General features: G+C 35.4%; 1 protein-coding gene across 2 annotated transcripts in view; it reads right to left on the bottom strand.

The window, feature by feature from the left end:
- LOC121419433 (proton-coupled folate transporter-like) overlaps positions 1 to 16,609 on the bottom strand; it is a 33,483-nt gene that overhangs the window by 1,013 nt on the left and 15,861 nt on the right. The window contains exons 6-7 of one of the 2 annotated variants that reach the window (XM_041613905.1): positions 14,211 to 14,370; positions 4,341 to 4,393 (exon numbers count right to left, since the gene is read on the bottom strand). In XM_041613905.1, the coding sequence (XP_041469839.1) occupies positions 4,341 to 4,393; positions 14,211 to 14,370 (213 nt within the window). Of the gene's footprint in view, positions 1 to 4,274; positions 4,394 to 14,210; positions 14,371 to 16,609 lie in introns of both variants that reach the window. The other variant, XM_041613906.1, reaches the window with a different exon arrangement.

Consider the following 16,609-nt stretch of genomic DNA (forward strand, 5'->3'; position numbering starts at 1 on the left):
CACACTTGCATAACACAAAATAGAACATTAGAATATAAAAATCAACAACAAATTTAATAAGAGATAAGGAAGTTTAATTAAGGAAACGTTTGGAATGAAACTACAAAAAAGAAAATACTCTGCATATTTGTTTTCTCTGAGTTGCTGGCCTAATATTACCCCCTATAGGCTATGCTTAACTCATCTGCTCCCAATTAGCATCTCATAAGGGAAAACAACAGGGAAAAAATAAAAAGCTGGAGGATAAGAATGACCTTTAACTGACTTTCATGGGACATTTTTCCAGAAAATTACAACCATACCTCTACAAGCTGTCTATGTACAGAGGTATATTTCTATCAACATTTGAAATCAATTTCAATAAAGGTATTTGGCAGTTAGAGGCAGTTTAACCCATGAGATGTGTTAATGTGGCTGGCCAAACTGATGTTAATTTGCCATAAAATTGGTCGTCTATGACAAGGGCAATTATCATCACAGACTCGATAGCTGATGTAGTCTTGCTCCCCGGAGTTCTTAATATCTCATTCCTCCACTTTGAGCTACTTTATGTCTCTCCATTTTACATAGTATTGGTTGTTTGATCTGGCTATCTTTTATATTGTAACTGTAAACAGATACATGATAAAAAAATTATTCAGGCAGAAACCGCAATGGTGATAATAAGAGCACTGCAAAATGAAAAGTGCAAATGTTTGTAATTAGACTATCAAAAGTGACTGCACTTTACATAAATTGAACAAGTGATATTTAGCACATTAACATCTCAAAGCCAATTTACAAATATGAGATGAAGTTTATTGCACAAGGCATGCTATTGAAATGCAATTAATTTGATCGAATTTGTCAAGGGATGATGAGATTTTTGTAATATGATACAGTGAGAAAGCAATTAATAAAGAATATTTAGATAAGGATCATCTGATATAAAAATTGACCTTGAAAACATTTCAATTGAAAGTCTGAAAAAATGTATACTTTGGATTTGCACAAATAACTATATTATGCCATAGAATATCAAAACATTAACATTTTGGGCACAAAAAAAATTGACCAAAGAATATCAAGCATTACATGACTACAGACATTTTCTTGAGGCTGCCACTGGACAAAGTTTGATATTAAATATAATAAAAGCAAATGAGAATATTTCCTTCAAATGGATTACTGTATCTCATTTTCAAATTGTCCTCTATGATAGCGATAGCAAAGCATAAACCAAATTTTTAAAAAACGACAAGACAAAGAAAGGCAGATTCCGGGGGGGGGGGGGGGGTGGGGTGCGGTCAAATATTTTGCTGTACACATGCGTGACCAAGAAATTTCCAATCACCCCATAAACAAGTTTTTCTCTGTGTGCAAAATAACCCCCCTAAAAAGTTTTTCGTGGGCACACATTTTGGCTCCTAAACAAGATGTCACCAAAATATGACCTCAGGGAAAAAACATACCCTAAATATGTTTGGCCAGTCTTAAAAAAAAAAGCTTTGGGGAAAAAACATACCCGAAGTAGATTTGACCCAGCGATTGACCATTGACCAGTCTTTTAAAACCAGCCCTTTTCTTGAAAATCAATGTTTTTAATACCCTTAACGAGTCCACGCGCAGACTGCGTCCAAAACTGAAAAAATACCCCTTTAAAAGTGTTTTTTTGGTCACGCATGTGTACAGCAATATATTTGACTGGCCCCCAGGGCAGATTCATCTAAAATGACTGTACTTGTGATCTCTATGATAGAGGTATTTCAGTTTTCACCATGCTAAACAAACAGAGATATTAAAATAAAAATCAAGAAAGTAACATGTCCATAAATGTTTCCAGAGATAACAAGAGTGTCGCTGGGGCGAGCACACTATATGCCCGGTGGAAAATGGAGTTATTGGTTGAGCAAGGAAAGTGGCGACTTGACCTTTGGACCTCAAAAGTCAATAGAATTCCTGGGATCCATGCTAGTATCATACACATCAAATTATATGAGCCTTAACTTAAACTTTGACCTTTTGACCTCAAAACCAATAGGCTTCCTGGGATCTATGCTTAGTATCATACACACCAAATCATATGAGCCACGTTTACAAGCGCTTCAGAAGGGCAAGATGAAAGAATGTCACTGTGACCTTGACCTTTGACCTCATAATTTAGAGGCTTCCTGGTATCAATGCTAGTATCATACGCACCAATTTGTACGCGCCTAGGTTAAGTTACACTGGTTTTATCATGTTTACAAGGACTTCAGAAGGGTAAGATGAAAACATGTCGCTGTGACCATGACCTTTTGACCTCAAAATCAATGCACTTCCTGAAATCCATGCTAGTATCATACAAACAAAATTTGTATGAGCCTAGGTTAAGTTTAAGTTTACACAGAAAAGTTAACGGACGGACAGACAGATGGACACTGAGCATGAAACCATTTATAATAGTCCCGTCTAGGGCTGTGTTCATGTGACCTCACGCCAGAATCATGATTTTAATCATGATTCAAAACACAAACATGAATCACAATATCACAGAATCAGCGTTTAGACGACCTTCATTCCAATGCTGTTTCTCCTCAGATTCGGGCCAATCCAGTGCGCATCACTAGTGCGCAGTTTGACCAAGGGTGATATCTCCTTGGTTTGACAGAGGAAGTTTTTTGCACGTGTTTTGGCTCTCTAAAAATCTTTAGCTTCCAGAATTCAGTCTATACCTCATTTTGTTCACTTCTAACCTAGGTTCCATATGCTTCTGTTCATCTTGTTGGTTTATCAAAAATGGTGTTCGGAAGTGAATTTCAGCATAGATCCAATTTACTCAACAACAAATGAGATCATTGTCTGTCCAGTTAATTCATTTACTAGAACTTGAAGTTGAAGACATGACCCAAAAAATGAAAAGTAGTGGACGATGCGATGACCAACACAGAACTTGAACATGACAACAAATGCATGCATAGTACATAATTATGTACATACAATTATTATATAGAGCCAAAGAGTCAAACCGAAAGTAGCCCGACACAGTGAGGTCATAGAATCATCATTCAAATCACGATTGCGTTTATACGACCATTTTTGTTCGTGATTCTACAGAACGTCTTTCCAAACGCTCCTTTTTCCGTGTTTCATGTTTGTGATTTGAAAGACGTTTATTTTCAATTTTGACTAAATGCAATCGTGATTCTGCAGAATCATGATTGAAATCATGATTCAGATCATGATTCTAGGGTAAAAAAGTGGTGCATGAACACACCCTAGGACAGGCGTATAAAAAGCAAGAATGATTTCACATGAGACAGAGTGAGTGTTAGTTGGTAAAGCTCAATGCATCAACACACTACATACCTGAAGCTTTAGAGTAAAGTGAAGAGAAGAGTGAGGGTGTCACATAGGGAAAGGAAACAAAGAACAGAGACATGTTTTCAGGAATGGTGGATGCTGACTGAAGATGGTATCATTGAGATGTAGCAAGACGAAAGATGCAGATTAACAAATGGGGGATAGCAACAGATATATATACAAAATATATGGGATTTATAAGTATAATAGGAAAGTACCACACATTTGTGTCATGAAAGACAATGCTGTGCTAATTTGGAAGTGATAAAAGATGGCTAGGAAGCAGGGAAATGGAAAAAAAGTTATGAGAATTTGAATGAAGAAAGATAAAGGAATGAAAACAATATAGGAACAAATGGAAGAGATCACACACAATCCAAAGACAAATACGCAGACAGAAATAATATGAGAAATTAATAAGATAATTAAACAAGGACTACCCAATATGGAGAGGTTTCTGTAATGTACATGTTTCAATGGGGACAATTACTGACGGGTGGCCCTTCGACAGGTTATCAATAAAGCAGGTTTGATGTGAGAAAAAAAATAATCTAGGTATTGTATAACATTTTAAAAGGCAAATGTGCAGAAATAAGAAAGTCACAGAAAATTTGTTGAAATACATGTAGTTTGAATAGATGACCAGGTGAAAAAAAATAATTGCAAGTAGGACAATGGCCACACTAACACCTTCATGTAACATCAATCAGATTAAATGGATGGATCTGAGAATTAAACACGAATTCGTACATCAAGTTTCTTTGTGTTGAATTCTTTTCAATTTTCTCAAGAAATGCTAATCAATAAATATCTGCGTTCATTTCATACTTTGTAAATCCAAAAGAGTAACATATTTGAGGAGAAATTAGTAAACCACCAATAACATTTATATGAAGGAAGGACAGGTAAACACAATCACAATTTTACATGCATTTTGTCACAGAAAAACTCACATTCTGTATTATGAGTTTGATAATAAGGGTTGCATTATGTATCTCCATAGATGTTGGTAGCGTTACCTTCATTGTATTCAACATACGTTATAGTCAGCTTTTGAATGCGCCATATCACTCTGCAAGGAGAGAGAGAGAGCATCAATTAAAAACTTTGAATAACAACACCTTCATAATTCTGAATAGCAAAATGTACAATTATCATCCACATGAATAAAAAGACCCAATATAACAATACTGCTGCACACACATGCAACCAGAGGTTAAGTTTACACTTAAAAATGATTCCCCTTTATTACAAAGGGATAAAATTGGAACAATGTGTTTAGAGACAAAAATAGTAGGGGGTGTCGTGTTTAGGGTGTCTTTTCCCCAACATAGATCTGTATTTTCATTCAAGTCCCTTGTTTCAAGTAGTTGCAGCAAATGATAATTTCATGAGAAAGTCTTTAAAATCAAGGTTAAATGTTACCATATTATCAAAGATCTGGTTCTGACACCCTGAAATGAACTTATCTTTGTGAAATCATGAAATCTTAGCTCAAAATTGATAATTCTTAAATATATGCAATGCAATGAAAAAAAGTTAAACATCTTTTGAGAATCACCACCCTCTATTTCCCAGATAGATTAAATGATGGTTTATAGGAAGCGTTTTTCATCTAATCTAATTTCCTTTAGTTCAGCTCAGTTGTTCTCATCACTAGACCATGACCCAGCAGGAGATGGACTCCCAGATAGGTCCAAATGCCAGCTTGATTTAAACCAAAGTAAATCTGTTTCAGGCCAATCTAATTATCACACAATATTTACTAATCACTCCCTGTAACCAGAAAGGTGTTCCCTACAATGGTGATGGTAAATGGTCAACAAACAAGTCAATATGCTATTTCCATAAAACCTGGAGGGAAGGATCCTTTGCTCATAAATGCCCCACTTTAGCAACACTGCCTTCTAGTGCCTTGAGCACTATACAAAGTTTATTTGGCACTTGTTTCATCATCACCACCATCATTCATCATCATCATCACCATTATTACGTGTCATCATCTTCATCGTTGTCATCATCATCATCACCATCAGCATCATCAACATCATCATCATCATCATCACCATCAGCATCATCAGCATCATCATCATCATTATCATCATAACCATCAGCGTCATCACCATCATCATCATCACCATCACCATCATCACCATCATCATCATCACCATCACCATCACCATCATCACCATCATCATTATCATCATCATCATCATTATCATAATCATTCGTTGTCCACCTCTCAAGGTGGAGAAGTTTGCCGGGCAAGTTCTCCTGTACATCTCTCACACTGGATACTTTCCCCTTCGTGGGCGAACTTCGTCGGGGGAAAAGCGCAGTATGAGAGGGGTATTATTCATTTCAGTGGTGAAGGGGGGTATAGGTGTTGCGCCACCCTCTTTGCTTGAAATAAGTTTGATAAATTCATCCTGGTATTTAATAGACGATCTGTAATTTAGACCAACTGACCTTCCAGCTCCCATTCCATTCACTTTGTACATTTGAATGCTCATTTTGTGACCCTTTTCATATTATCTGTTGTTAATATTTGCTTCAAAAAATTATTTTGACCGAAGGCAGCGCTGCACCAGCCTGACTTCGCACAATCTCGAGATTTTAGCCCAATCAGCCCTCTTTGCGATTAATCTCTAGATTCAAGAAACCCCATCTTCACTAGGGCAAGAAGAGCAATTCGTGCTCGAGCGAGGCATCAATGCATTATGGTGTAACGACGTTGTGCTCGAGCGAGGCATCACTGCATTTTGGTGTGATGCCATGAATAAATAATCCCGAGTGCGTCTGCACATGCAAATTAGTAGGATGATTTGTAACTCGCTCGCTATTTTGCAAATGATCCTAAGTTGACTTACATGTAGGATGGCAATCTTGAGATTAATCCAGCGAACTAATCGCAATGATTGCATCTCCATTATAAATAATCTTGAGATTGTTCACATCGGGATAATTTGCCGGATCAGAAATAGCACAATTATTTGAAAACTTGGGCTGGTGCAGATGGCCCTAGAGACTCAAATCCTCCAACTTGCCTAAAAGCCATTTTCTTGGGATCTCCTTCTCTTACTCTAGAATATGAATAGTTACTATATTTCAAAGTGCATTCTGCCTAAAATGTATTTTCTATTTCTTAGGATTCAAATCAAATGTTTGTAATATCCATCACTGGATAATAATCTAGGGTTTTTTCTATTCCATTGTCCAGGACCGACTGAAGAAAAAACCAAAACACAGGTTCTAAGGTACTATTTCTCAATTCATCATCACTGTAAAATGAACCAGTATAAAAAGTCTGTTGAGTCACTGACTGGCAATCAGAAAATGACAGTTCAGATCCTGCTGGTTCTATGATTTTTGTTTTAAAGTTATTTTCTAGATCAAGTATATAATCTAATATACTAGGTGCAAACCAGAAGTGTATTTACAATACATTATTTGTCATGATAATAATGTCCAATGTTCTCCAAGGTGGCATAAGAATGTACCCTTAACCTATTGTAACCTGATAAACCTCAGATATTTATACCATTGATTTCAAAAAAGATCTATCTCGATATCTATAAGGAAGAAATCACAGATGTTGTTCCTAATTATGCATGATGACTGACAACTGTATATCATTTTAGTGTAATGAAGCACACTTTTTAGTTTTTTGTTGGTATTATGTACATTCTATCTGCATGAAAATTGCTTTGAAATATAAAGGATAACCCTTGACATCAGAGAATGTTATGTCCCCTACTTGCGAGGGGTGCATCTTGGTGTAATTATATTGAGCCTCCAATTTGCAAGGGGTCCAGATAAGAGAATCTCCAACATACAAAGGAATTAGATTTTTTTTTATATATTACAAAGGTTGTACAACAGGGATTTGTTTTTTATTTGGTGAGAGAAGATGAAATATTCATATATTTTTTTTTATCATAAGACGTTACAGAATTACCAATTTGTTTGAATAATTTTGCTATCAAGACAAACTGGTAGAGATTGACTTTAATCAACTGCTTGGTCATGATCCTAGAACACAGCAGGGAACCTATGGCAATGGACTCCCAGATAGTCCCAGCTGACACATCAAATTTGATTGTCCCGGAGAGAGGCTAGGACTTTCAGACCAACCCACAAGACAGGACCCATCCAATTATCCTATCCAGGGGACCTAGTCAATCAACCTTCTACTATCAAAACAAACAAATTTGTTGCAGAAACACAAATACAAGACCACAATTTTGTATACCCACCACCACCACCACCCCCACCCAACCAACTTTCATATTCCACTGCAGATAAAGCTCTATCCAATATTAAACACATTGCAGTTTTCATATACCACAGAAAAAAAGAAATATATAGAGGCTCCTAAATGCTCAAACAAGCCATGGAAGATTCCCATTTACTGCAACATTAATGCTTCTCCAATATTGCAGATTCAGCCATTAGGTTGGGAGAACTGAGAAGTAATCCCCCTTATCCCCCCCCCCCCCAATGAAATAAAATAAATACTGGTACATGTGTATACTGTCTGGTAGAACCATGGAGCTAACTATGGTAGAACTAGTAAAGGGTGTGTTTTTTCACATTTGATATTACTACTATAACAAAACAATAAATATAACCCACTACAGGACCAATTTACAAATGAAAACTGGTGAAAATATTTATTACACTTACAGAGAGTGAGCAACATTGTAATTGTTTGGAAAGGATCATTTAGAAACACATTATTACAACAATTTGGTGTTTAAAAAATTCAAATACTTGATAATTTTATCCTTATACAGTATCCTAAATCTAGTTCTGTTCCTTTCAATCGACACTACAAAAACTTGATGAGCATCCTTTCTATTTGAACTTTAAACAGACCTTTTTCTGGTCATGAACTCTTAACCCCATGTTCCACTGGGGTGCTCTTTAGTAACCCCTAGGGGTAGTGTGTACCTTGAATTTGTTACTGTGGTAAGATGAGGGAGGGATCAGACTGTTACCCCCCAGGGGGGAGGTGTTACTGATGATGATGAGATGGGGTAGCTCAGGGTATACAGGGGGCATCTGGAGTCCATCCCCAATATATGCCAATGACATTAACCATGACCATGACCTTTGACCCATCAGCTTCACAGCAATATTTTGAAAATAACTTCCATGTGTTAAACATGAATATGAAAGATAAACAGAGAATGTTCTCTTCATGAATTTGAAGATATTTTCACCTCCACCCAACCAACAAAAAGTGACGAGGATTCACCTCCCTTTCAAATAATTTCCTAAGAAAAAGATCAATTCCCGACAATATGAAAGATAAAAAGATAATGTTCTCTCATGAATTTGACAATATTTTGCATCTTTAGAACTTAGAATTATTGACAAGCTTTTGATGCCGAAACATTTCTACCCTCACCATATTTACTATCATTTCATGATACATATAATTTCATTTATATTTTGTAAATGCACAAGTATGCCTACTATGCCTTTGAAACTACAATATATAAGCACTTCAAATAAAGTGAATGTGTTTTACAATAATCATGTTAACGAGTGTTACAACATCAACTAGTGATAAATGGTTCAATGCTAGAATCAGATATACTAGTCTGGACATGTAATTTGAACACGTAAAAAGAAAATCTTAGATTCTTGAAGGTCTCACAAACAAATTTTTAAAAATCGAAGAAATTTTCAAATGTGATTTTGTTCACATTTCAAATTAGCTTTTAAAATAAGGCCATGAATATATATACATAATGCACTGAGTTTGAAGTTGATCTGTTATAACAGGTCAAGCTTTAACCGTGGAAATTATATGAACAGTGTTTGGGTTCTACACTACATGTAGATTCTATTCCATACTTTGACAGCTTTGACAATCTTTTAGAAGTTCATATGAAAGGGGTACAACAAAGCCATAGGGATTTACTGCACTGGATTCTATCATCATGAAAGTGTAATCTCCAAGAGGGCTCCATCTCTCAGACATGGTGACATGTTTGATATCAGCCCCCACTCAAAGAACTCAATTTACCCAAAGAAGAATTCCCCCTATGTGGGTAAACCTACTAATCAAACCCTTCCGACCACTGAGAAATGGAAAGGAGCAAGAACAACAGATGAGGTGTGAATGGATATAGAAGGCATCATCAGAGAAAGATGGAGTCTTAGGGGGAGGAATGGTGTTTGTCAGATAACTTAAAGCTTTTATAGTAGCAGAATAAAGACTGGTATAAAACTAGACAATTAAAGTTTTAAACTTGTTTGCCTTGCCACTCACAAGATTGAGATCATCCTCTATTTCATTTGTAAACCTTCTAAATGGTTTTGCAACTTTTTTTTCAAGAGTAAATTAATTATGGGTAATTCCATTTACTGACACCCCGATTTCTGACACCTCTGAAACCCCTATTCTGACACCTTTCCCCATTCACTTTTGTACACATAGTGAATATTCATTAGTGTCTCGTGCATTTGTCATCAAAAAGAGGTGTGGCCAAAAGGCTGTGATAGAATTTTTTCCCCAGGTTTTCCAAGTTTCTTTTTCAAGTCATCGTGGCTCGTCATCGCTTGCTATATGGGTATAAACACATGTGATACTGTACCAAGATCTTGTCATAGCCTTCGCCAACTGCCGGGCCTGGGTCTGCCAATGCTGGCAGCCCAGACGCCTGGCTGGTTGATTTATACTCTGGGTTTTAGGAAAAACGCAGGATTAACAAAGGTTGGCACGCAAGAAGAAATCTGCATTATCGATATAAAATTAGCCACTTATTCCATTAACTGTCATTTATTTCATCAGTGCTGGTGCGCATTATCCGTGTCCACTCCACTAGATTTTGTACAGGAAGCAAGAGCACATATGGATGTGACTGGTGGCTGATTTCACAATATGGTCAATAATTCTAAGTATGCTTTCAGTGTATGACGAAGTAAAATCTAACTAGGTCTACTATGTACTCACTGCACTTACACTCCTGCAAACCTTGCACAACATACCTATGTTTATCCTGGATTTTACCTAGGGTATAAATTCACCATCCAGGCGGCTGGGCGGCCAGCCCTTGCAGACCCCGGCCCCGCAGGGTTGGCGGAACGCTAGGGCAAGACCCTGGTACAGGTCTATGCCCCTATAGCAAGCAACGAGCCATGATGACTTGAAATAAAAATTTGGTTATGAGAAAAAATATTGTTCAGATTCATAACATTTAAACATCCAACGATCGAAAACCACACCTCAGAGATTCATTAATTAGGGGAAGGCGGGGTAAGTTGAGCATAGGGGCAAGTTGAGCCACCAGCCCCAGGCCAATAATGAATGAGTCAGACATTGTGGTGGTGTCATGTATTGATGACCCATAGCATAACCCCTAACCCCACCACATTGTTTCCAACTTTGAAACAAAAAGTAGTTTTTAAGAGGGAAAAATATGAATTTCAGCCAAAAAAGTAAAAAAGAGTGTGAAATAGATAAGTGCTTTATAAACACACACGTCTTTAAATATAATAAAGACATGATAATAACATTATTAGTCCAGGTATGGATCTTCATTCTTGTCATAGTCTTTTATATGATGGATGCATAATAAATGTGTGGATACAAAATTATCGCACTAAGTTCAGACTGGGGTAAGTTGAGCCAAACAGCATGGGGCAAGTTGAGCCATGGTAATTCATATGGTAATGTATCTCAAAAAACAAACAAACCATAAAAATCGATTGAAATGCAGGCTGAAAGGAGCAAATTTACATGACTGCTCTTTTCCTTTTACAGGATGTTAGTATTTATAGAGAATTAGCAAGTGAAAAGACTTTTTGACATGCTGGTTCTCCCCATACATTTTGTACATAGTTTTTGTGGCTCAACTTACCCCAGAAGGTGGCTCAAACTTACCCCATATATGGGGCAAGTTGAGCCATTTGACATCGTTTTTTTCAAAGGTCACGGTGACTTTCAGTGTGGGGATAGAAAGTTATATATAGGTGGAAAATATTTCAGAAGAATTAAATTTCAAGGCAAGGTACTTATTTCGACAAGATTATTAATCACATCAATTCTAACATGCAAAAAGCAAAAACTGTCACAACTTACCCCGCCTTCCCCTACTCATTTCTAAATTTTCTTGCTAAAACGAGTATTATCATTTTTCGAAAAAGTTTATTTTTCTCCTTTAATCTGGTGTAAATAATAAATTCATTTTTTAAACAAAGAATTAATCATTATAATCACAATGTTGTTTGTAAGATTTGGATGTTTAATCAATAATCAAACATACATGTAATTCAATAATTGAATCTTTATATGAAGAAAGAACCGAAGACATGCTTTACAATTCAGCTTTGGGGGTATTTATCGATGCAGGGAATATGAAAAAAAAAGTAGTTTGGGTATTTTACCCCCTTCAGAGATGTAAAAACTCTGAAGCTGGGTCAGTGGAAGAATGAATAACATTCCACAAATAACAGCGATGATGGTTACTTCACTAATAGTTAAAGCTGGAGGGGAAATCTCAGATATAGGATTATAACTTTTGTTCAAGTTGTGTTGTGAACTTGGACCTCTGCTTACAAATTTTCACAGGTCCACAGAGAAGTTTACGAAGATAAAGATTTCATTTATACTAGAGTGTGAAAGGATTTCTTTAAATTGAAAATTAAAACATAATCAAACAATAAGGTAGGAATACCAACTGTTGAACAGCTTAACAATGATATTTGCTTGAACAAAAGGGACTCTAGGTATCACAATTATAACAAATGAATCAGAGAGATCAGAGAGACAAGGAGACCACAAGATCTAAATGAAATATTCCATATGAAAGACCAAGAATCAAATTAAAAGTGAATGACTATTAACTTCACTCACCCCATGCATTAATTTTACCCTTAAGTCAACCTTAAGTCAACCTTCACTCATATGTCACCTCTGCTTTTGTCATCTTCATCATTCAAGTAGACGTTTCAACAAACTGTTTCAGGTCTTACTTCTTGCATAACCCATTGAAACGTGTGGCTGTATAAGTCTGTAAATTTCACTCAGGATGGTATTGTGAAACAGTCCCCTGGAGTATTTGAGATGCAGCCTGAGGCTCCTGCATTCATTCAGTTTCTTACCAACACACATGTCTATGTCACTGATGGTTTGTCATCCCCCCAAGGCTGTGCACTGCCACCCTCTTGTTTTCTTTGGAACTAGATACTACACATCATCTGCTATCCACTATCTCATCAATGTCAAGCTCACACATACATTCATGCATGGTCTCATAAGCGATTAGAAATACGTGGTGAGAAAATAGCCTTGATCCACTTCCAGACAACAAAGAAATAGAGTGAAAAGAGAATAGAGAAGCTTTGATTTTGAAGTTCCTCTCTTCAAAAACCTTGTCCTACTTTCCCTTATTCTACATTTTAATCAGTTTGTATTATATATACATACACGTATGTGGGGTAATTTTGGACAGTTTCTTTTTTAGCTAGAATAGAACAGAATAGAATAGCAATTTTTCATTTTATACAAGTAGGATGCCTCTGGCAGTCTCGCCTGCATTACCCAATTCGATATAGCAGCAGTGCTGTCTTTGAAAACAGCTATTGAATAATTATTCACATAATAAAACATTCATATGATAATAAAATACTATGTCCATTGACCCAAAATAACTTTTGACCATGATCACATGACCTAAAACATGTCCAAAACAATGATTCATACTTGATTACCATTGTTACTATGTTTAATGAACTACTAGTAGATCCATGAACTTTCTAAGTTATCATTTATGATGTCAATTCAACAAATACCCCCAACACAGCCTAAGTTCATTGACCTTTGATCTTGTTCATGTGACCTGAAACACGCTCAGAATATTCAGGGATATGTGGTTGCTCCTAAGTCCAAGTTTCATTAACTATCCATAAACTTTGAAAGTTATGATGACAATGCCACAAATACCCCCACACCTGAATCTCCCACAGGATGTTCAGGGATACTTGATTGCTCTTATGTCCAAGTTTCATGAACTATATCCATAAAATTTGTAAGTTAAGATGATGATTCTAAAAATACCACCAATATGGCAAAATTTTCGTTGACCCCAAGTGACCTTTGACCTTGGTCATGTAACCTAAAACTCAGGCAGAATCTTAAGTGATACACCATTACCCTTATGTCTTAAAGTTTTTTTTATTTAGGTCTATATACTTTCTAAGTTATGACATTTTAAAAACTTAACCTTCGTTAAAATTTTGATTCCCCAACATGGTCTAAGTTTATTGACCCTAAATGACTTTTGACCTTGGTCACATGACCTGAAACTCAGGCAGTATGTTCAGATGTACTCACAATTCCAAGTTTCATGAATGATGTCCATTTACGTCCTTAGTTATGATTTTAAAAACTTAACCTTGGTTAAGATTTCAATGTTGACAATGCCATGCTATGCAGGCGAGACAAAAACCTCGCATTATTATCACAGCTTGAATGTGTAAATTGTGTATTAATCCTAAATTTAGACCTCATCACCATCATCGAAATGATCATCATCATCATCATAAACGTCATCATCACCACCATTATCATAATCATAACCATAATCATCATCATTCCCACCATCATCATCTTCACTGTCATCACCATCATCACCATTATTATCATCTTTTACTGCTTCTTTCCATTTTTGCAAGCATTCACAAATTGTCACATAATCTCTTCACCACTTTTGACAAACTCTCTCACATCCTAAACTTTGTCAATTTTGCTTGCATTGTTACCCTATCACAAGTTTCATGTCAGTCAGATTCTACTTCACAACTCTCCATCTCTCTCTCTTCTATCACTTTCACATTAATGTCATCTACCCATCAAATAAATCAAATAAACTTACAAAAGAAGCAACGCTGGAAGTATAAGAATAGCTGCCATGAGAATAAAGACCAATCCACCTCCAATAATGTCTATAGTAGCCGGGTATAGAGCATTAAATATAAGTGATGCTAGCAGACCTGTGATCATTTCAAGGGATGCAGTCAGGGCAAACAAGCTTCCTGTTAGGAGAACAAAAAATATATATATATATAACCTCAAATGTCAATTAAGAATTTTAATGGACAATTTAAAAAAAAGATATTAATGTCATTACAATATTACCATTAATTTTTTTTCCTTTCTTTCTTTGAAATAATTATGATAATAACCAGAATCAAAGATGCAATACTGATTTCTTTTTAATCAAAGGCAACCAAACCCAAGGAGAGAATATTTTTTAATGGGAAAAGGTCTTTACAAAACATATGGAGAGTTGTCTACAAAATCAGCCATTTTAAAACATTTTTCATATTTGAGGATCCCCATGGAAAGTACAAGACTTTTCAAACATTCATATTCCTCTTTTTTGAAACAACTGACTTTGATAAAACTACATACATGTACAATACTTTTACATGCATATTTAGTTCTCTTATTTTATTCTTTTCTCTCAGATTGATTACATTCTTCAGTTTTTGTCTCCTCTAAAGAAGGAAAATTTTATCTGTTTAAAAGAAAATTCTTTACATATGTATGTATTCATTTGCCCCCCCCCCATAAAAAATCAAACAGTGAAATGCAATAAGAGAGAAGTAAAACAAAGCATTCCATCAATGTATATTTTTAGATATAAAGTGATTTATAGGAGATAGAAGTTTGAATGTTTAGCTATGTATAATCCATTATCACAAACATGACAGTTCTCAAAAGGTTGTGCAATATAATATCACTCAATGTGTGGGCAGAAGAAACAAGTAAACACACTCTCACTATAACCATTCATCAAGTCTACTATCATGTCTTCAATTCATTCAGGTGTTTGAGATCTCATAAAAGTGTTTATTTTCAGTTTCACTGGCTACTACCCCCACTGCTGAGAATGTTTTATGTCAAAACAGGTCGGCAGAGATGTCACAATATGTATAGGTTTAACAATGACTGTGCATCACAGATTATCTGATAAGAGTGTTCACACTCATCATATTCTTAAAGAATACTGTTAACAGATGCCATCACATGGTATCATGTATAACTCTAATCAATACTATCACTTTAAAGGAGTTCTTATATCTGTGAAGGTTTAAAAAAATCTGCTATATAAAGGGAATAAGGGCAATATGAATGTTTGATTTTTTTTACTCTGTGACGCCCCAAACGAGCAGCTCCTTCATAAGTTGTGTTATAAACTTTTCAAAAAATGCAATCTCAAAAATGTTACTTATTTTTTGGGGGGCTGTGGATACAGTATATGATCAGACACATCAATTCAAACCTCCTTCTATATTAATAAAACATATTTTTTTCATTTTGTTCTGTTACCAAATGGAATATATGAAATATATATTACATATATATCTATATACATATATATACATGTAGGGGAGCTGCTTGCAAATAGCTTCACCAATTAGGAAATGTACAAAATCCATTACTCTCTTATTCATTTATGGATTTTCATCAAACCATCACCAATATTTTTCTCTAAAATTTTTTTTTTTTTCATTCAAGCCAACTTGATCCCCAGGGTGAATTTCCACTAATAATCATCAATACTAATCATTTTACTCATCATTTCAATCACTAATACTATCAATGCCATTAAAATGACCTTCATTGTAATATCATCCCACCAATCTGATCAATGAGACTTTCTCAAATTCTTCTCATCACTTTTTTTATCAATATCTATATCCCTGATAATGCCATTTTATGACCCAATGAGTAAATAGTAAGAGGGTCAAAGGACTTGCAAGTTACATATCATGAATGTATTATCCCATTCAAGATCATATCTTTTCAATGCAACAGTATCTCTCATGCAATGGTAAAAAAATAAAATAATTCATGATATCCATAATTTTCAACTCTATCAACATGTTTTTACATGAAAATTTGCAAAATTGAACTTGAAAGACATTCTTCAGATCTGTACTGTATCAATCTATCTTTCACTCTAAGGCATTTAAATATAAAGAGAAAATGTACAGTATACATGTGGCAATGTAAAAAAAAACCTACACATTTTGCCAATTTGAAGACTAATCAAACTAGGCTACATATAATTCACTTTCTTAAAGGACAAGTCCACCCCAACAAAAACTTAATTTGAATAAAAAGTGAAAAATTCAACAAGCATAACACTGAAAATTTCATCAAAATCGGATGTAAAATGAGAAAGTTATGGCATTTTAAAATTTTGCTTCATTTCACAAAAACAGTTATATGAAAGAGCCAGTTACATCCAGATGAGAGAGTCGA

Source organism: Lytechinus variegatus, chromosome 7, assembly GCF_018143015.1.
Source record: "Lytechinus variegatus isolate NC3 chromosome 7, Lvar_3.0, whole genome shotgun sequence".
In the NCBI taxonomy this organism is placed as follows: Eukaryota; Metazoa; Echinodermata; class Echinoidea; order Temnopleuroida; family Toxopneustidae; genus Lytechinus; species Lytechinus variegatus.